This window comes from Corvus cornix, chromosome 9, assembly GCF_000738735.6.
Source record: "Corvus cornix cornix isolate S_Up_H32 chromosome 9, ASM73873v5, whole genome shotgun sequence".
In the NCBI taxonomy this organism is placed as follows: Eukaryota; Metazoa; Chordata; class Aves; order Passeriformes; family Corvidae; genus Corvus; species Corvus cornix.
Window position 1 is genome coordinate 22,754,913 of NC_046339.1, and position 21,667 is coordinate 22,776,579.

At 43.4% G+C, this 21,667-nt stretch overlaps 1 protein-coding gene and 1 long non-coding RNA gene across 3 annotated transcripts; one reads left to right on the forward strand and one right to left on the reverse strand.

The window, feature by feature from the left end:
- Positions 1–1,957: 1,957 nt before the first annotated feature.
- On the forward strand, positions 1,958–17,027 carry AMMECR1L (AMMECR1 like). The gene is made up of 7 exons (XM_039557090.1): positions 1,958–2,223; positions 4,243–4,687; positions 9,895–10,005; positions 10,476–10,590; positions 11,319–11,409; positions 12,379–12,475; positions 13,636–17,027. Exons 2-7 carry the CDS (start codon positions 4,281–4,283, stop codon positions 13,745–13,747), a joined length of 933 nt encoding a protein of 310 aa, XP_039413024.1. The 5' UTR covers positions 1,958–2,223; positions 4,243–4,280; the 3' UTR covers positions 13,748–17,027.
- Positions 16,001–21,664, reverse strand: LOC109145464. Of its 2 annotated transcripts, XR_002046847.3 has the most exons (3): positions 21,482–21,664; positions 20,509–20,932; positions 16,001–18,331 (listed from the first exon to the last, which is right to left on the reverse strand). It is a non-coding gene; the product is annotated as an uncharacterized LOC109145464 (long non-coding RNA). The 2 variants fall into 2 exon arrangements; XR_005602662.1 differs by having other exon boundaries at positions 16,001–20,932.
- Between the last annotated feature and the right edge of the window lie 3 nt (positions 21,665–21,667).

Here is a 21,667-nt window from a genome sequence, read left to right on the forward strand (position 1 = left end):
ATTAACTTTCCTAATACCGAAGTTACAGTAATTGTGTGTGTATGTTGAAATTAAAAGCAGAGGTAAGATTAGAAAAGGTGGGAATTAAAGTGCTGCTATCATCTTGCATTTCTTGTCCTTCAGGAAGAGAAGAACGTGCACAACTGGTCAAGTATTTGTTTGATGTTGTCAGGGTAATAAAACACAGTGCCAACACTCACAGGTTCCTAAGGACTCGGCAAGAAGCTCGCTGGTGATTATGAAGTGGACTTTTGCAGCGCTGGAAACTGTTTCATATCTTGGCAAAAGGATTTTAGGTGCAATCCAAGGCATTACCAGCAAAGAGAGGTATTTGGGGGGAAGAAGGGAGGGAAGGATTGTTTTCAGCACTGCAAAAATTGGGAACTTGTTCTGTTCTTCCAAGTATTCTGACCCGATTCTTTGTAACCTTAGTTTTTCATAAGTTGGTATTCAAGGCTGCCTGCCATCTACACTAAAAGGATGATGCTGTCCAATACCTTAGAATGGTAGTAATGACAGTGCTGCTCTTGTGCTGTGGAAACCATGTAGATTCTATAATGTTGAAGGCCACGAGTAAACTGTAGAAGGTGTGACTGCCCATGGCAGGGGGTGGAACACAACAAGCTTGAAGTTCCTTTCCTACCCCAACCATTCTGTGATTCTATTCTACAAGAGAAAGTAAGATCACTAACATTCAACCAGATTTCTCCAATTCACATTTTTATGCCTCTTATTTATTGCTTAAGCTTGGATCAGAAATGATCGGCATAAATTCCATTTTGCAGTCTTGAAGGAGTTCAGCCCGTTTGTCTCTTGGGGTTGAATGTGCAGTGCGGGTACTCTGGGCTATGCAAAGTTTGCTCTTCATTTTGCCCGGGCGTTTCACCGGTGTTCGTGGAAGGGAATTAGGAATGAGCGCTGTGGTCAATTAGCCCTTACGTTCACCAAGCGCACCTGGTACAGCCACACTGCCCTGCCTCCCTACCCTGTCCCGTCCACTGACCTACTCCAAACCACCCGCTGTCAGAGAATTCTCTCGGGGTGGAATACAGTGCTTCTATTTTTACAAGATGTCCTAAAACCTTTGATGAAGTAACTACGTCTCTGCGTTGGTTTTTATGGTGCTGTGAAGAAGGGTGGAGGGAAGGATTTGGGTGCCCCAGTGGAAGCTGGAAATACTAAAGTAATTTTTGCGTTGCTGCCGTTGTGCTACTTCTGGCTTCTGCCACAACCGTATGTTACACGCGGCTGTAACTAATATCGTCCCGGCGGCCGAAGCTGTTCTTAACCCTCAGGGCCGGGTCGGAACGCCGCTCCCCCCGCTCAGGGCCGGGTCGGAACGCCGCTCCCCCGCTCAGGGCCGGGTCGGAACGCCGCTCCCCCCGCTCAGGGCCGGGTCGGAACGCCGCTCCCCCCCCTCAGGGCCGGGTCGGAACGCCGCTCCCCCCCTCTCGGCAGGGTCGGAACGCCGCTCCCCCCTCAGGGCCGGGCCGGAACGCCGCTCCCCCCTCTCGGCAGGGTCGGAACGCCGCTCCCCCCCTCGGGGCCGGGTCGGAACGCCGCTCCCCCCCCTCTCGGCCGGGTCGGAGCGCCGCTCCCCCCCACGCCGATCGGCCCTCAACGCGCCGGGTCCAACCAGCGCTCCGGGCAGCGGGGGGAGGAGGAGGGAGTAAGAGGGAAGAAAGGACTCCCCCTCTTCGAGCCGCGCAATGGACGCTCCCCAGCTCGCGCCCCTCCCTCTAAGCCGTCATCGCCCCGCTGGCCAATGGCAGCGCGGCGCTGCCGAGTGACGGTGCCTCCCCGCCCCCGGAACTGTTTGTTCCCGCACGTGCGGTGCTCACGTGACGGGAGAGCGCGGAAGCGCGCGTCTCTATGGTTCCCGCGTGGGGCAGAGCGCCCGCCCATGGGCCTTGGTTGTTTGGGCGCCGCCGGGAGGCTGGCGGACTATGAGTGTTCGTCCCTCATTACCTCACGGCCGGGAGGAGGAGGAGGAGGAGGAGGCTGCCGGGATAGCGGCGGACCTGCCCGCGGCCTCGCTCCGGTCCTCCGGCCGCCCCGGGAAGCCCCGGCCGCGGCGGGCCCTGCCCGCTCCCCCGCCCGCCGGGCCCGCTTCTCCGGGGAGCCTCGCCCAGGCCCATGGCCCCATGAGGCGGCAGAAGGCTGCGGGGCAGCAGCGGCGGCGGCGGGGCTGAGGCGGAGGAGAAGCCGGGACGGGTGCAGGAGGTGGGTGACACCCCCGGGGGGGTGAGGAAGGCAGTGGTGGAGGGGGGCGCCGTGGTCCGCCCACCCGCCCCGGGCTGGAGGAGGCCGCAGGGGGGGTCCCGCTCCGCGGCGCCCCCTGGCGGCCCCGGTGCTGCTCGGGGCTTCGGGCCGGGGGCACGGGGGGGTCCCCGGAGTCTCCCCGGGCTGGACCCGGCGGGGCTGCGGGACCCCCCCGAACACCCCGCAAAGTTTGTGTGCGGGAGCCCGGGGCTCGTCCCGCCGCGGCGGTGCCCCGGTGTGCCCCCCGCCCGCCCGCGGGGCGCTCCCGGGAAGCGGGGCTGGGACCGAGTGGCCGCCTTTGTTAGGCCCCTACTGCAGAGGAGGGGAGAAGAGAGGGAAGCTCCCCTCTGCCCCTGCCACGTCTCCGATCTTGAATCAAGTGTTGTGCTTCCGAATAAATAAATAATGATTTATCCTCCCCAATGCGGCTGAGCCTTCAGTGGTAATTGGGGAAGGCTCGTAGGGCTCAGCACCCTCATAGAGCCAGAGCAGATTACTTTTAATAGGCACTGAACAATTTACATGATCGCTTTGTCAAAGTTACGCTTTTCTTTTGCCTGGTTTGGTTTCTTTTTTCTTTTTCTTCTTTTTTTAAATTTTATTACTATTGCAAAATAGAGATCAAAGAAAAAATTATCATTTTCCTTAGGTCATATAAATTGTTCCTTACGGTCTTTCTAAAACCTTCAGGTGAGGATTCCTAAGCAGAGCAAGCACTGCAGGCATGCGTGGTTTGTATTGAGAGGTGCACCTCTCAACACCACTTATAGCAGTTCTGGTTAAGTTCAGAGTCCTGTGACTCCTGCTACGACTGATGAAACTTCATGAATAAAGTTTACACTGTTTGCACGTGCAGAGGAGGGAGGCAGTTGTCACGACTTGAATGTCAGTGCGTGTCATCCCTCACCCCCCAGTACTGTGTTTGTGCTTTCAGCTTGGGAGGGTTGGAGGGCTGCTCTGGTGGTTACGGTAGTACCCTGGTACTCATGAGAGCTGAGTGTGACTTCAGTCCCCCGTGGTGTTCTCTGTGACTCATGTGCCTGTGCTTTGAGCTCCTGGTTTTCTCTCCCTTGGTGTATTCAGATCTCGTGTTGATGTTGGTGTTTAAGTTCCTACCACTGACCTGTAATCCTTGCCTATCATGTTTGTTCATCTCTGTCTGCACAGCCTTTCCTGCCTGTGTTTGTTCCTCCCCTTCTTGTGATGCATGAGCTGCTATTCTCTTCTTTGCAGGCATAACACTGTTTTGAGTTGTTGGGTTTTTTATACCATACTTGTTTCCTGCTATTGTCACTTTCCTCTGTTCAGACTGCGCTGGCTTCAGCTCTTCCTCTCATGCACGTCTTGCCTGTACCCCCTGCATGTTTATTTGGGAGCTGTATTGATTCACCCAGTCCTGGAAAGCAAATGCAGTTTCCAGTTTGTGGTCTGGAAAATAGTCTGTAGTTTAGAAAATGATGGTTTCAGTGCTTTTAGCTCCTCTTTGATCTTGCCAGTGCTAAATCAAGGGCAACACCCCTGGGAGTCCAACCCCAGAGGTGTCATTTTGGGCTGCTGTCATTCTCCTCTTGGGAGCAGGGAGGAGAAATGCACTTCTTTCCCACTGGTGCAGGCATTGACTGAGGAGGAAGGGGTGAGCTGGAAAAGTAGTGGATAGGATGTATCTGTAGTCCCAAGTCTTTTTTTTTTCTGTTTTCCCACAGTTTTATTCTTTTTATGGGAAGTATGGTTATGGTTTTTTTTGCTTGAGCCACCTATTAAAGTGTTCAGTACACCTTATCAATAACTTGGAAAGTGTGATTGCATGCATGTTGTGTCCATACTCTCGCAATTTATGTGTGAAAACACCCATTCTGCTGAACTCTCTTCAGTGCTGGAGGGTTTTCTTCCTCTGTAACAGAAGCAAGGAAGCAGCTGTTGGTTTTTCACCTGTAACTCTTTGTGTAATACTTCTCCCCTCTCCCCACCCCTCCATGCCAGGGTTCTGCAGTGCTCCAGGCAGCGAGTTTTGAAGCAGGATGGGAAAAAGACGCTGTGTTCCTCCGCTTGAGCCCAAGCTGGCAGCTGGCTGTTGTGGGGTGAAGAAGCCCAAATTGTCTGGGAGTGGAACGCACAGTCATGGGAATCAGACCACAACTGTACCAAGCTCCAGTTCAGGTCCTCTTCAGAACCACCAGCATACAGATGGGAATAATGGAAGGGAGAACGTATCTGACTTGACTTTGGGCCCAGGAAATTCCCCAATTACTCGAATGAATCCCACTTCAGGAGCTCTGAGCCCACTTACTCGGCCCAATGGAACTGCCAACAGCACCAAGAACCTGGTGGTGACAGCAGAGATGTGCTGCTACTGCTTTGATGTACTCTACTGTCATCTCTACGGGTTCCCTCAGCCACGGCTTCCTCGATTTACCAATGACCCCTAGTGAGTACATCCTTATGTGGGAGCAAAGCTGGAAAACAGCTTCCAGAGCTGTGGTTTGGTTGGGGAAGGGTGAAGGGTTTCCTCTGGGGAGTGGGAGAAGTGGTGTGCAGGAAGAAAGGGGGGCATTCTGCTCCTTATTTTGTCTGCCAGAAACAAAATGATGCACTGTAAGTGCACAAAAGATTAAAGTATTGTCTGTTGGTGGACATGAGTGAGCTTTAGAGAGTGTCCTTCGAGAAAGAACATGCTTGGCTCTACAGAAAGAACGAAGAGGTGTGGTGCTTCTTCAGCTCACAGTCTGGTGTGTTCCATGAGGCATTGTGTTCTTTGGGGTGGAATGCAAACCCACTTCATGGTAATGTTCTGGTGAAGTTTGCCCCCTTCTTTGTAAGTAGATTCCTCTGCAAAAAATTAACTGAGCAGTGCCACCTATAAAATTGTACTAAAAAAAAGTTAAATAACGTCATTAACTTGAAGAAGCTCCAGCTTCTAATGTGAGACACTGACTTGGAGAAGGGAAGAGACTTCCTTCTGCAAAGCAAATGGAAAGGGAATAAAGTAAGAAGTTGAAACAAGTTTCCAGTTCATCCTGAAATAAATGCTGGGCTGGTGAGGATTGGACAAGGACACTCACAGGAGTCTTCAGCTGTCCAGTGAATGGGTTTAGCAGGGAGGGGAATCTAAAAATTACCAGTTATAGAAGATGTGTTAGGGAGATAGTGCTAGTTGAGCAATGTGCAGAGAAATCGTAGAATCATTTAGGTTGGAAAAACCTTTGAGTCCAACCATGAACCCAGCACTGCCAAGAGAGTTAACTTTCAAGGACGATACCAAGGTTAGGAGGAAAGAAGATGTGTATGAGCAGAAGTGAGGAGAAGGATTTATGAAGCTGTTTCCTTTGGTGAGATTTAGCTGATGTTTATCTGAAGGTTGACTGTGTAGGTGTGGAAATGTTAATGTTGTTAAAATGTTGGTTGAAAGAATTATATGGGAAAGATCAGTGACAGATGGACCTTCTGACACTCCTCCAGGGGCCTCCTCCAGAACAATAGGTAAAAGAAAAAGTTGCTGACATCCTTAATTTAAGTTAATGAATTTTAAATTGATGTAAGGAACAATGGCTTAAACAGGTCAAGGACTTCCTTTCTCTGTGTATTCAGTGACTGCCCACCTTACTGCTGTCAGGGTGGATGTAGGCTGTGCTTCCATGCAGTTATTATTTAAGCTGGATTATGGATACATGTTCTGAATGCTGCCGCAGAGTAAGCTGTTTAATACTGTAAATATAAATGAATAGAGAAATGCTCTGGACTAGGATATCAAATAGTTCCAGGGACTCCCCAGGCTGAAACATTTCTGGTGTTCATACCTACACTAAGTAGGCTCTCTTTAGAACATTTTATGTTAGTCTGAGAACATTTTATGTTAGTCTGCTTATTATTTTGTCGCTTGGAATGCAAAGGGTTATTTGCTGTTGTTCTGCTAAGCCGGTAAGAGAGATGGTTTTATAGAGCTGCATTCTTTTGGTGTCAGAGGAGATTTCTGGCTGGATTTTGTTGCTTTTTCTGTAGACTAGTTTCAAAAAGGATGTCCTTTGGGGAATAGCAGCTGGTTGAATTTTATGCCCAGATTTGAAAAGTTAAAATTTGTTCATTGGTTATTTCTGTGCTCATAATTACAAGCCTTTTAGATCAGCACACCAACAAAATATAACCAGCCCTTCCCTTCTCTTCCCCTGTCAGCAAATGCTTACCTGGATTTCCTTGTGTTTCAGCATGTATGCTGTTGCTTCCAGGAAACAGTTGGAGGTACCCCAGGGAAAAGCTTGGGGTTTGCTCTCTTGGAGAGCAGCACACAAGGATGAACTGTCCCACTTGAGACAGTAATGTAATGAACTTCAAGCCAAATGTTATCAAATACAAGAGTAAGCAAAGTAAAAATACAGAAATAATTTGCATTGTGGCCTTTTGTGACATACTTAGTGTAAGAGATCTTTGGACAAAACAAAGGTTTATACTGCAAGTGTCTCTGGACAAACAGAGAAGAGACTGTTGATTGAATAGAAAGAGGCACAGCCTGTTCTTAAACTGGTTTTTAAACTGGTGCTGAACCTTAAAGATAAAAGTGGGTGTGAAGGTCAGGATTTGGCATAAACAGTGTAATAACATGCAAGTTACAGGGTGATGAATTGAAAACCACCATGAATTTCAGTTACCAGCCTGAGGGGATGTGCACATGGACAACACTCTTGATGGGAATTATGGAGCTGGCAGATACCTGTGAAGTAAGGTTCCCTTATTCCAGTGTTAGCAGTGATGGTCACAGATCAATGGAGAAATGGTGGCATTGCAAGACTTGTAGTTATGTCTGAATGAACTTGGCAAAGCAAGAAAACATCCCCTTTACTATTCAGGTTACTCCAAGTAATTACAGTTTGGAACTTGTGCAAGTAGTTAATTGGTTACTTTTTCCACTTTTGTATTTCAGTCTGATTTTTTAATAGTAGGTATTACAAACTGGTGCTAAAACTATACCATGGAAGTTTCTAGTTGCCATGCAAGACAAATAATAAGATACTTTCATCATAAAATCTGTTCTGTAACAGGTTTTTCCCTAGTACAAGCTAAACCCTGTTTTGAACAAACTTTATTTTTCTACCTTAAAATTCCCTTTGTAGTTGCAATTGATGAAGCTAATTTTTAGTTGCTGAAATTCCCCTCTCAGCCTAAAAACCATCATCAAACACATATAAGTGGGATGTTGTGGCTGGGGAAGAAACAGTTGACATAATCTGCTGAGGATATGGCTGCAAAGTACCAGTAAATGCTCTTGGGTGAACATGGACAAAAGATTGTTGTGACTTTTCTCAGTACATCTGGGAAATAACACTTTTCAAGGAGGGGCTCTGGAACAATGGGCTTATTGTCAGCTGCACCTGCAATTTGCTGAGTGCATTTATTCTTCAGAGACAGAAACATCATCTTCTCTGCAGTGAAAATAGTTAAATTTTATCTATGTGTACAGAATCATATCTCTTTTTATGCCTCAGTTGTTCTGACCACAATGAAAAATGGTTTTAAATATGCTTTAAGGTATTTTAAAATATACAGCCTTCTGAAGCAATTATCTTCTCCCCTCTGATAATATCTCTTATATTATAGATGCATAAAGCTGTGTTGCAGCTCAGTGGAAAGATGGGTTGTGGGATTTTTTTTCCCTTTGGAAGGGGAAAGAGGCAAATTGATAATGTGAACCTGCAATTTGAATTGAAGGGGAATTTACTTAGATTTGTATTCTGTAAGTGATGTTTTTTATGTTCTTCCTTTCCTTTTCTCTTTGGGGTGAGTGTCACGTGGACTGAGCAGTACTTTCAGAATTTTATTAGATGAAGGTAAATTTCTACTGAACTTGTGACAGTAATGTTTCTCAGAGATCTCCTGTGTAAGTTTAGTATCTCTTTGTTTTGGGTTTTTTTTAAGTTTTCTAATGTATTTTCTTACACTCTTTTCTGTTTGCTCTTTCAACATATGATAGCTAGATGAAAATGTAGAGGAATGATATCCTGCAAGTGCCTTGAAGTGTTATTGGAAAACTAGAACAGAAAATCCCATGTCTTGGTCAAGCCAACCAGAAGGTTGTTGTTGGGTGTGGAAGGGTGTTTCCACTTCCTCTGTGGGCAAAGTCCTTCACATTTATCACTCAAGGGCTAATTGCTCTTTTGGCTCTTACTTATGCCATTGGTCACAGCTGGTAACTAGATCCTGAATGATGGATTTATGTTATGATGGATTTAATTCCATTGTTGCTCTGAGAAACATCACTGGGCATTGGTTTATTACTACAGTTTAAAATATGTTTAAATTATGTTCTCAATACTTAGATGTAAGAAGTTCTGTTGCTGTGTTTGAGAAACCATCCACACTCCGTTCTGGTTTTGTTGTCTCAATAGAGTTAGTATTTTTGGTAAGGTTTGCTGCAGAGGTACATTGCTTGCAAAAGCTTCGAGAGTTTGAGGAAAGTGTCTGAGCTATGTTGTCGAATCGGTCTTGATGGTTCAAAACTCCTGTCAATGTTCTTTTAATCTCAGAAAATTATATTCTATCATATTACTTAAAGTTCAATAGAAATCCACAGACCGATGTTTTGTATTTAGTACTCTGTACTCTGAACAAGTCACAGAATCACTCATCCTGTTTTTATAGTTAGGTCAGCATTATCAGTTGCCTTACAGAATTTTGCAGATGTTCAGACATTCTTGTAGAGCAGCAACCACCATTGTCCTTTTAGTGTTTCTCTCTACATCTCTTTGCAATTTCACTCACTTCTGTAGAAGTTAATTTTTTGTATTTAATCTTCACAGTCATCTTTACCTGTTTATCTCTTCATAGAGCTCTATTATACTGAACTTGTTATTCTTTAAGGCCAAATCATGAGTTGTAGTTTAACAGCTTGAAATGAGCCTGCTGAGTTTGAGAATCTACTAGTATGCCTGTAAATTTGTGATGGTAGACAGGAAGGTGGACATCCAGGTGATGTTCGAGTAGGAACAATAGGGTTTTAGGTATGTGTTCAACAGGAGGGAATATGTGTAAATAGAAATCAAATGTAAGGTAAGCAAAAGAAATGGACATAAACTGCTTGAGCCTTAGGGATGGACCCAGAAGTCAGATCCTTGTGGAAATAACAGGGAGTAAAAAAAAAATCTGGATTTCTCTTTATTCCTTTAAAAAAAAAAAAAAAAGGAAAAAAAGCTTTTTTTGCAAATCTGATTTATAGAAATGGTAGTATAAAGAACTAATTTGCATAATCTATATTAATTTTTATATGAGCTCTGCTGTAAACTAGTGGATGCTACAAAGTGAGGCCAATACTGACAGGTAATGAATCCGTGGGATCAGATAACCATATCACTCATTAGAAAGACAGCACAGAGTCTGGCCAGGAAGGTATCCATGGAGGACTTCCAGAGTACTGCTGGAGAGGAGGGAATATGCTGAAAAGGTGGAGGGAAGTGTTGGGCTTTGTATGTGGGGAGTGTGGGCATGAAGTTCTGTTCTTGCTAGATAGCAGGTGAGCAAACCTGCCTGCTGGGGTTTACTGGAGGGAGAGAAAGCAAAGGCATGTGGCTCTTTTACACCTTGGTTGTCTCCCCTTAGCAACCAAATATCTGTAGAGGCTGGAGGGTTTCTTTTTTTTTACCTTTTCAGTCCACTCTTTGTGACGTGGAAGACGGGGCGAGACAAGCGGCTTCGTGGCTGCATCGGGACCTTTTCAGCCATGAATCTTCACTCAGGACTCAGGGAATATACATTAACCAGGTAACTGTCAAAAATGAAATGAATACGAAATTAGTTTGTTTACTGAAGGTCTGTAAGGATTCAAGGTTACGATGTTGGATCGACATAGTTCAACGTAATATACTTCATAATGAAATAAACCTGAGTGTATGATAGTTATAGTGAGGTGATATATCAGGATTTAATGGAACATCTTTGCAAAAGGTGAGTTGCAGTGGACATTTTAAGGCTACTGTCAAATCTGTCTTGCATACTAACAGTTTTGACATCTGTATCACGTAATGTCTCTCCTACTGCAGTAGGCATTGGACAGCATCAGGAAGCTTGCCACTGGTATTACAGTTCATTAGATTAGGGAGAGATGCAAATCACTTTCTCTGCAATAGCAGAGAAACACGTTTCATGCAGGCATAATCAAAAGGGGGATAATTGAGCATCTGACACTTTAATTTGGTGCTTGTATTGGGTGATGTATCTTCTCTTCCCTTTAGTGCACTTAAGGACAGCCGATTTCCCCCCCTGACCCGCGAGGAGCTGCCCAAACTCTTCTGCTCTGTCTCCCTCCTCACTAACTTTGAGGATGCCAGTGACTACCTGGACTGGGAGGTGAGAACAGGTGCATTTGGAACTCTGCATCACTCTCTCGTTCCATTCGGGTTCGGGTTAGTACATGGTGATGTATCTCCTTCATTACAGGGGTGTATGGGGTTAGAAGAGACTGGGAATAGAAGAAATGGGGCTGGAAAATTAGAAGGAAGGAAGGGGATGGCCTAGCAGTATGCTTTTGGTTGGGGGTGATCTGAATGCGAATAAAAGAAACATGAAAGTGATTCATGGACTTGGCCCAATAGGCAATGGGTGTAAATACATGTATAAAAACCTGGGAAGTATTTTGATGGTGTGGATAGAAACTGGAAATAAAAAGTAGTTAAGACCAGAGGTATGAATGGTTTTTAGGACCTTGTACATGGAATTGTATTTCATTCAAGAAGAATATATGTGTGGACTTTATAGTTGGGTAATTTTAGGCATCATTCTTGTGTGCAGAGATTTTGTCTCTCTTGCGTGACAGAAGAGATGGAAAACTGACAAGACTTACCTCAGGAGAAGTGGCAGGGACACTGGTGAGGCTTGTCTGGGAAGGGTGGCTAAGAGAGCCACTTGTGAGACTTGCCAGGCAAGAGCAGAGAGTGGGGAAGAGAATGACCTTATCCAGGCAAAAGCCAAACTGTCCAAAGAGAGAGAGAGATACACAGCGTTGTGGGAATGACAACTCAGTCATGGACTCAGTGCTAGCAAACACCTCTTATTTGGCTGTTCATTTCCATCTATAGGTTGGAATCCATGGGATCAGAATAGAGTTCATCAATGAGAAAGGTGTCAAACGCACAGCCACGTATTTACCTGAGGTTGCTAAGGAACAAGGTGGGTTTGAGATGGCAGCCAAACATGTCAACACATTGTTTCACAGAATTGGGTAACTTAAATCTACCAGTTTGGGGCTTGGAATACAATGCTGTCTTCATAGTGGTGCCATGGAACCACCAGGCTTAATCTTGACAACTGACACCTGATACCGTTGTTGCTGGGTTTTCATCTGGCCCTTTCTCATCCCGTATCTTTGCACAGCTGTATCTTAGTGTCAGAATATTTTAGGGCTGAAGAAATAGAGGATCTCGAAGTATGGCTCTTCCAGCCTCATTCAGCATTGCATCTTTCCTCTTCTATGTTTCTCCCACCAACTAGGATAACTGCACGCTGCACAGCACCAACAGGAGAGTCACTTTCCTCCCCATTCTTGCTAAAGTAGCATCCTCCAGAGGAGGGCTAGAAACACAGCCCCTCTGAAGCACACTTCCCACTCAAATAGAGTAGTGGTCACCATGGTAACTGCTCAAAATATTGCCTCCTCCTTTCCTCCACCTAGCAGAGTGGAGTGGTCGCATCCTCCTGGCTCAGGGGCAAAAGACTAAGGTAGGAATTTTAACTCTGATCTCTCGCATAGCAGTGCACTGTGCTATCACTAGAGCATCAATCCCAATTTGTTTATGTAAAGAGCTAAGTATTATCTTATTTTCAAGGGAGCTAAGTGGCACATGATGAAAATTTCGGGGTCCCTGCAACAGTAGCAAGGCACAGACCTTTATAAGAAGACATGGACTGGAAAATGGAATTACTGTTTCATAGATCAGCTACAATGAGTTTAAAGGGGTAGGCATGTGCAGATAGTGTGCATGCATCAGGCCATATATGTCCAGTTCAACACTAGGATTTCTGAAGCTCGGGGTTTCCTGTTTAGTTGTTTGTTTTTCTAGAGTTCTTTTTATGCATCTCTTGTGGTTTTGAAACATTTTTTTATTTTGAAAAATCTGCCTTGCTTCTATTTTTCAATAGACTGGGATCAGATCCAGACCATAGACTCCTTACTCAGGAAAGGTGGCTTTAAGGCTCCCATTACCAATGATTTTAGGAAAACAATTAAACTTACCAGGTAAGTAGATGTATTTGTTGTCTTTTAATTTTACTTTATAGTGGTTTCTGGGTGATTTAAAATATTTGTGCTTGATATAAGTCTTTATGCCTCTTCCAGAGGAGATGCAGTGTGAAAGACCAAATCACAAATGCCATGTGGTAGGCATATAATGCACATGGAATTAAGCACACTGTGTTTGGTCTGTGCAGGATCGAAGTTGGCATTTTTCTAAGAGAAGTGTCACTGGTTTTAGTATTACCATCTATGTGAAAGATCAGAAACAGAACCTTTGATTTTTTCAGTATGTTTCAATGAACTTCCTTTTCTCAGTGTGCTCATCTGTGAATGCTGTAGCTATTCATAGGTGACAGCTGTCTTAAAACCAAACCACACTCAAATTTGGCTGGTTTTCAGAATTTGCTTGCTTTTCTATACCCCTAGCTGTGCTATTGGTTTCTGCCCCCTTTATGTTAGTAAAAATTGGGACTTTCTGGTTTTGTATAGAAACACTAATTTATCAGGTCATTCTTTACCTCTAGAGAAATGAGGTGGGTGTGCAGGGTTTTCTTTAACAGGAGACGACAGGATGAAGGTTTTCATTAAAATATGATGTAATGTGATCTTAGTGCAACTCATAACCACTTTGTAGCTGGCTGTTGTTTAGCATGCTTTAGAAGAACTTGGAAAACTCCAGTCTCTCCAAAGGAACTTCACGTTTTGTGAATTCTGATTGTACAACATGGACTAACTCATTTATAAGCTATAATAAACCTCTCTTTACCCACCTCTCAATTTTTTTCACTGCCTTTTCAAACGTGGAGATAACCACAGAAGAAAACAATAGTGAAATACTGGTTATTTCATCACTGTAGTTGAATCTTCTTCCAGCAAACTTTTCATGCCATTTTTGCCCATTGCACGTGGGTAAAAAAGAATACAAATCGATTATTTTTTTCCTGTGTGCTACTTCAGGCATCCCTTTAATTATGATCACCTTGATTAGGGCTCATCTTTTGGGACACTGGAGCTAATTCAGGCTCAATAGGTTATTCATACACGTGGGTTCCTCTTGGTCATCACTGGCTCTGAGCTAAAGGGGAGTCTGGGGTGAATGTTTTTATGTCCAGTCCCTCCGTGTTGCGTAGTCTGACGTTATTTTCCTGCCGCTGTTCCCACAGGTACCGCAGTGAGAAGGTGACAATCAGTTATGCAGAGTACATGGCCTCCCGCCAGCATTGTTTCCAGAATGGCACTCTTCATGCCCCCCCCCTCTACAATCATTACTCCTGACACACGGCTGCATGACCAGTCCCACTCCCCAGTTGCTGCCAACGGCTATGACATCATCGGGGCAGATGCCTCCTCTTCCTGGTCCAGTTACTTCTATTACTGCACCATTTTATGATGCTAGCTTCCGTTGCCAAGTCTGCCTTCCCACTGACCTGGGGGGAGGATGAGAGCGTGACAGGACTTCAGGGGCCCAAGCCTTATCTCAGCCTTCCCTCCGAGTGGGGGTTCAGTTGGATTGGGGCTCCATGCCTACGAACTGTCGTGAGGTGCAGAAGACCTTTAGGAGTGAAAGTGCTGCTTCGGACTGATCTGTTCCTGGGTGTTACTGACACTCTGGAAACTTGAGTTGTTTGTTACGGAAACCCCCCAGATCAAGTAGGAGCATTCCCCGGCAGCCTGGGCAACGGAGTCCAACAAAACATTTTTTAGGTTCTTTTTAATTTTTTTTTAACCTTTGGTATCTGTTGTGTACTGAGAGTTGATTGCAGTCCCCACGCATCACAGGCGGACATCATGATATTGGGGAGGGTTGAACACCTGGATAGCACCCCATCCTCATGGACAGAAAACATGTGAAAAATTAATCCATTATTTAAATAAACCCTTGAAGGCTTTAAGCTCAGATCCTTGGTAGGTTGGATTCTTGGTGATGAAGCCTGCTATGAAATGCAATGCTGTTTTGCCTGTAAGAGAGCGACATGGCACATGCTGTGTACACAGAGGAAAAGACACTCGAGTGTCCCTGGACAGTCTTTGTTATGACCAAGTTTTGTTTCCAAATATTTGTAAGAGATAGGATTAGGGCTGGGGAGGGGCTTGCAGAGCATCGACTGTAGTCGTACCAGTGAGAGTAGGTGACGGAAATTTGTTTAATTTAAGCTAACAGTCTTGGGGACCTTCCTTTTGATAGGACAGCCACTTTTGCCAGTATGACTACTGATCTTAGGGGCTGTGAGTGTGTTCCAGTTTGTAGCAGGTCTATGGAATGGAGCTCTGTAGTTTTGCTGTTAAGATTAATCTTACTTGGCTTAGTCATTGTCACATCCAGGCAGTGAGTGGGGAAATTTGTGTTGCCCAAACTGCATGAAACTCATGTGCATTCTGTATTTTTTCTCCTGTGATGATCACAAGAAATTCTCTTTTCTAAAAGGAAGTTATCAGTTGTTATTCTGCTGCATCATTGAGGGATGTCATAAACTCTAAATTATGACACTCTGCCAATGAGATAACTGGACTTCAGAATATAATTTGAGGAGGGTTTGGTTGGTTGGTTTTCCAAATTTCTGGAGGGTCAGTAATGATCAGGGAAGAAAATACAAGTGCATAGCAGAGTCATGGCTGTTTGGTTGCATAGCTCTTTAGAAACTGCTTGTGTGTTGTAATTGGCTGGTGTTTGAAGCCTGAAATTATGCCTTGGTATGGCAGGGAATAGGGCTGGTAGGAAGCTGAGAACTGCAGGGTGCTGTTCCTGGTCCTAAGGAAGAAAGGCACAATTTGTGCCATTTTGCTTCATGTTGGTGAAATGTTCTGCTGGAGGAGAGAGATGTGAGGGAGATTCCTCTGGATAACGGTGCAATATTGACCCAGCTTTCCTTCCGTATTGGGTCATTCTTACAAATTGCCACTTTTCCCTTGTGATATTGTTGAAAAGCAATTGAAGATGAAAGGATTGTTTCATGACTTCCTGCTGCTGAGAATAAATGAGTCTCGTTACAAACCACTCCAGTTTGTAATTACTCTCCCAGGTGCCGTGAAGTGATGGGGGAGGGTGGGGTCAGCTCCAGGCATACCACTCACGTTTCAGCTGTCAAACAGTATGATACATAGGGCTACACTCATTACTGTTCAAGTGTTCTATGTTAGAATTTAATTTCTAAAAGGTTTAAAAAAAGGCAAAAAAATGGTGCTAAAACTTCACCCCTGAGCACGCTCAGTGAGACTGGTCATGCAGGCATACAGTGCCAGGCTTTTCAACTATACTGTTTCTTTTTCAGATGTTTGCCCTGTTCTGTGTCTTCAACAGTGTATAGTGTTTTCCTGATTTCAGTTTCTTTGACTAGGGGATGACTAAAGGGTGGGGTGGGGAGGGTTAGTTGTCATTTTTTTAAAGAACAGAATTTTAGGATTGAGTAACTTGGTTGGTTTAAGCCTGAAGTGGGACAGATGGTTTGGGACTGGGGAAGTCTTATCCTCTCCCACTTCTATTTCCCCACTCAGTCTGTTAAAAAAAAAAAAACAACAACAAAACATAAATGCCTCTAAATATGTACTGTGTTCTTGTCTTGTTGCAGTGAGAAGAGAACCTGGCAGATCAGAAACACTGGTCTGCTGCCTAAGGAACAGGCCCTCTCAGCTTTAGTCCCATAAGGGTCCAGCTATAAAATCAGTTGAAAACTGTGTCAATAGCTAAGTCAGCTCAGAGAAATGTATGACAAGGACAGGTGGTCTCAGGAAATAATCCCGTTTCTAGATCATTACATGGCAGCTATGCATAAGGATGAAAGAGGTGAACTAGGAACAAATTGTAGTTTGAATTCCCTCAAGATGGAGACAACCAAAATCAGTGGCCAATTGATCTGAAATTTTCTCCGTGGTTGCTTGGCTGGGACAGCTGGTTAGAACTACTCCTCAAAACAACTGTTACCTGGTTTGATGTGGATTAGCTCATCCTTAGAAGCAAGTGCCTTTTGGTCTAGAAGGGCTTATTCTCATGACAACCACAACTGATAAATAATCTCACTGCAATGATGAAATGTCTTTGTTTTACAGTAACTACAGGAGAATGTCTTTGATCACTGGAGTCTGTCAGTGTTGAAATGTTTCCACTGTGAGGTTCTTAATTATTTTTTTTCATGTTGTTCAACAGTCAATCTCAACTGAAGCGATTTCAGTTTGGGAATGTTATATGGTCAAAATATCACATATCTACAATTTATCAGAACAAAAAAAAAAATCTGTAAGGAAATCTAAGAGTTCATTTTAACCTTTGCACAGAATAATTTGTTTTCATAGTACATTAACAAACCTCTGCAGTCTTCACTGACTATTAGTGCTGTTTTCTGTTTGTATTCAGAAACTACATGTTGTTTTGTTGGGGGTTTTTTTGGTTAATTTATTTCCTCAAAGCAGGAGACCTCTTTTGACCTACAGTGCAGAGACGTCAGACCAATTCTTTATATTACACTTGGTTGCCTCCTACCTATATAATAATTTCTGAGTGTAAATAATTGAACTCTATCCTCTAATGAAGTATTGTAGAGAATAAATCATAATGGATAAAGATTATTTGTACTGTCCTCTTTATATGAGTTCTCACAGTCTCTGTGGGGGATAAGATGAAATTGTTCTCATCTAGAAAGACAAACAATATATTACAGGTATGAGTAGCAAACCTGTAAATTATACCACATATTCAAAACCAGGAAGGTTGCCAGAGTGGGATGACAGCTGTCTGGTAAAACACCAATAATCAAACAGGCTCACTGTAAGAAAGCAAGGAAAAATAGGAGGAAAATTAAAACCAAATATTAAATATATTTCATTAATAATGGCATAGTAGTGTCTTTGTATCCTTAAGTAATGTTTGCTTGACAGTAACTTTCTATCAGTTGCCATGATGGTGGAATGTATAAAGCACATACATACAGAGTACTGTAAATCTTTCTGAAACTCAAAATTGTTCTTTTGTGGTTTTGTCTTCCAAAATGAACTGAGAACAAATTGTCTATACTTTAGGGCTATAGTCCTCAGGTGATGTAAAAATCTTATTTCAGAGGAATAAAACACCCATCTTTCAAGATTCTTACTATTTTAACATTTGCTTTGAGACAGGACAGGATTAACTGAATTGTAGGATAGTTTTGAATTGTATCTCTGGCTTACATGGTTTTTTCCATACATTTTCAGATAATTGTTAACTTTCTGTCTATGGCAGCTGTATAGTTAGAGATGCTACATTTTCTGCTTGTGGCTCTTGGGAAGGGCAACCCTGGATGTCAATAAACAGTCATAAGACCAAAAAAACCACCAACCAAACCAAGGGGGAGGGTAGTTTTGACTTAAATGTGCCTGAGAAGCTCATTTATTTCAGTGCAACTCCAAAGCAAAAACCTATTTTGAGGTGCTGGTACTAGGAAGGCTAGAAAGTCAATCCCTTAGGCAACGTGAGGCAGATGCTGTGACTAACAGGATTTTCAGGTGAATTCCAGTTGAATTTCCTTGTGAATTCTGAAGTTGCTCATATCCCTACCATCCACTGCTGTCATGTGCCCAGGGGAGTTATCAAGTATATTCTCTCAGCTTTGTTGGCAGGAATACAGTGACTTAATTTATGTATTTTAGTGTCATATGCTTTTCCTTACTTGATTTTTTTGGTTTCCTATTGCATCAGTCAGACAAAATCTTTCATCAGAAGTTCTTCCATGCATGTTGCATTCCGTGACTGCAGGAACACTCAGCAGCTCACAGGGAGGATGAGGCCAGGTAGAAGGGTGTACATATGACTACTGCACACTGAAATAGGTCAATCCAGGCTAAATATAAAGCAGGATAATTCTCCTGGAAACAGTTTCTTTTGTTGTTACTCTGTTTGAAATAAGAAACAAAATGAATTAGTCATTTAGCACTCGCCTCCTTCTAGAACAAAATTACAGAAAAATTAGCAGAAACTTCTAGAGGATAGTTCAAAGGAAGAATACTTCAGCATTTTTTTAACACAGAAAAGAAATCTGTTTCATCTGTGATTGAGAAATGCCATTTTTATCTTGAAGATAAAAATGAAAATCAGAACACTTTCCTATGCAACTCAATAAATTAATATGTATACTGATAGTACATGGAACAGTATGGTAGGAGAGTTCCTAGGATGGTTTTGCCACAGGCTGGGAAAAGATGACTTGTGAGTATGTTTGACGATCACTCACAAAACACAGCAAGCACAGAAGAGTATTGTTACCACATTCTTTAAAACAAGTATATAATTCTACAAATTGAACAACATCCATATTATTGAACTGTTATTTTTTCTATGGTCAGCTAGACTGCTCTTATAATCAGATTAATTCTGTCATAAATTATGTATTATACAACCAGTTGATAATGTCATATATGTATTTAAAAACTGAATAGATCATGCAGCTTTGCATTCAGAGTCTTACTATGACTTTCTTACTGGATATTAATATAACTTTACTTTGCTCATACATGTTCATTCATTATAGTTTTGGATATATAATTTTAAATGGAGTAAAAATAAAGGTAAAATGGTGTGAAAACCTAAACCTGAAGAGTTATACTTCAAGTACACAGATGAAAATCATGCCTGTCTTGTGCAATGCTGGCTACTGTGGCACATGGTGCTCTCAGTGGGTGGTTATCTCCACAAAGATCTACTCCTATCACACTGGCACTCCACAGAAAAGACACAATTACTGTCAGAAAGCCTAAAAAACTCCTAGGAAAATCAAATTTATTCTGCTGATGAATTAGAAGGAAAGCATATGACAAAATAGGTTTATGCTAATAATAATTATCCTTGCTAGTTGTTCCTACATTTGATTACATGGAGATAGTTAGCTGAGCATTTTGTAAGGTCTGTGTAGGTGCAGGTAGTTGGTACAGGATCTGTGTTTAAACTGTGGCAACATAGGAATTACTATGATAGGTCTGTCTAACAATCTGCTACTCAGTACCATGTCTCCAGCAAGGATCAAAGCTTTTTGCCCTGGAATATGGAATATTAGAGACTTTGTTCATTATAAATTACATTTGGCCAAGTATTCTTTTTTTTTTCAGTCAGTTTATTTTAGGATGTCACCAGTAAAGCTGTCTAGAAGTTCCTATAGTCATTCACTTTATTTTCATCAAGCTCACCTCACTTTTCTAAGCATATTTTGTTGATAAATGCCAGAACAGTCATTATTAGTGAGGAAGAAGCCAGTGCATTTTAAAAATAACAAAAGGTCAGGTATTCTGCTATGTTTTGTTTGTTGCAGCAGCTGAACAATATTTACTGTGGGGCTTATAAGTTTATTTTTTTTAATATTTTTTTAAATGGGGAGCGGGGGGGGAGGGGCAGAGCAGCTTCCATTCAGGAATGGTTTTATTTTGCTCTTAACCAAACACATCAGTGATAATAAACTTAATCTTTCATGATAGCCTCTTTAACTGTACCTATAAAGTCTTGGTTTTATATACTTAAGTAGAATGGATCCTTGGGGGAAAACAAAAAGGGAAATTAATAACTGAAACCTCTGTGAGCTACGTATTGCTCTGAGAATCATGACATTCTGAGTTGACGGATTATTTGAGAAACCATCAGGATTCCAAGTGATTTTAAATGCTTCTCTCCTCAATCTGGCATGCATTTCCTTGTTTTCTTGTAAGCCTAATTGAAATTGTTTAATTTGCCAGATGTTCCCCAAGATATTTCCATTCCATCTTCCTGAATGTCTTTCTGCTTGTATCACTTAGCAAATTACTTTCCAATCAGTTTCTCTGCTATGTTCATTATCCAGATAACAAATATTAAAAATCTATTATTTGATCTCTTCACATTCTTCTAGATTATTTTTAATTTATTCCTTTTCCCAGCATGCAGGAAACCATTCACCTAGGCACGGATACAAATTTATGAGAACAGGAGTGGTTTCATAATAAATCCTTCAACAGTCTATTTTTGTCTTTCTTTAAGGGTGCAGGATGCCATAGTAAGGGCTGATAAGATGATTACTTTAAGAGTCTTAGGCTGGTTAGGCACTTACATGTGAGCTCTCTAGGGAAAACACTGCTCCGTAAGTTATTTTGCTGGCAGTGTTGGGAGAACTAACTTCATTTTCAGCCTGGCTATGGCTTTTAGGGGTCTGTAGATTATTTCTGGATAGTCTGAAAATTAACCTTCCTTATGAAGTGTGTTATTTATGATATCAATACTCCTTCCTTACAGTCCGAGGTCTATTAATCACAGTGAGCTAGACAGAAATTCTGGCACAGTCACAGTTTTCCTGAGGTTGGGGTTTGCTGTCTAGCTGGAGGATGTTCTGGTAGCAAAATGGAGCTGGTTGTAGCTGCCACTGGTGTGAAGATGTATCTGATGCCTCGGAACCCCCAGGTGCTCCTGGGCAAACAGCTGCTGCTGTGCAGTCTGGTGAGGGACACCAGCGCAGTTTTGAGCTCTTTGGTTATTTCCTAAGGGACAGAGCAGAAGAAAAGTTTGCTCGTGCGAAGGACGAGTACTGTTTCCCTCAGTGTTCCCACACTCCAGCTCTCGGGCCCTGGTTCGTGCCTTGTAAGGCTTTGGGTTCATGATCACAGAATGGATTAGGTTGGAAAAGACCTCTGAGATCATCGAGTCCAACCTCTGAGTGAAAACCACCCTGCCAACTAGACCATGGCACTGAGTGCCACCTTCAATCTTTCCTTAAAGACCTCCAGGGACGGTGACTCCACCACGTCCCTGGGCAGCCCACTCCAATGTCTAATCACCCTCCCTGTGAAGAAATTCTTCGCGATGTTCAAGTTAACCCTCCCCTGTCGCATCTTAATACCGTGTCCTCTCGTCCTGTCGCTTGTTGCCTGCGAGAAGAGGCCGCCCCCCAGGCTACACCCTCCTGTTAGGGACTTGCAGAGTCTTGGTCTGCCACAGCTATTTGCCCTCTGTTCATACATACATACATTCAGCACCCCACTGCTTTCCCTCTCTAAAAGGAGCTAATTGCTAAGCGAGTTTAAACACACCTCTAAGGACTGCTTTGTTGCGAGAACACTCAGGCCCCCTACTCCCGCTGTTTACTCTCAGTGCCCCACAGCAGCAACCGAGCTCTTTTATACTCAGCAATGCCCAGGATAGAATCGGCCGCCGGTCCTTCGGAGAGCGGGAGAAGCAGCCTCGCCCCCAGCCCTCAGCCGGGGCAGGGCCGTTCC

Coding starts and splice junctions, on each gene's coding strand:
- AMMECR1L (XM_039557090.1), top strand. CDS start 4,281: ATGGGAAAAAGACGCTGTGTTCCTCCGCTTGAGCCCAAGCTGGCAGCT. Junction 10,006..10,475: donor AGGGAATATACATTAACCAG/GTAACTGTCAAA, acceptor TCTTCCCTTTAG/TGCACTTAAGGACAGCCGAT. Junction 12,476..13,635: donor AAAACAATTAAACTTACCAG/GTAAGTAGATGT, acceptor CTGTTCCCACAG/GTACCGCAGTGAGAAGGTGA.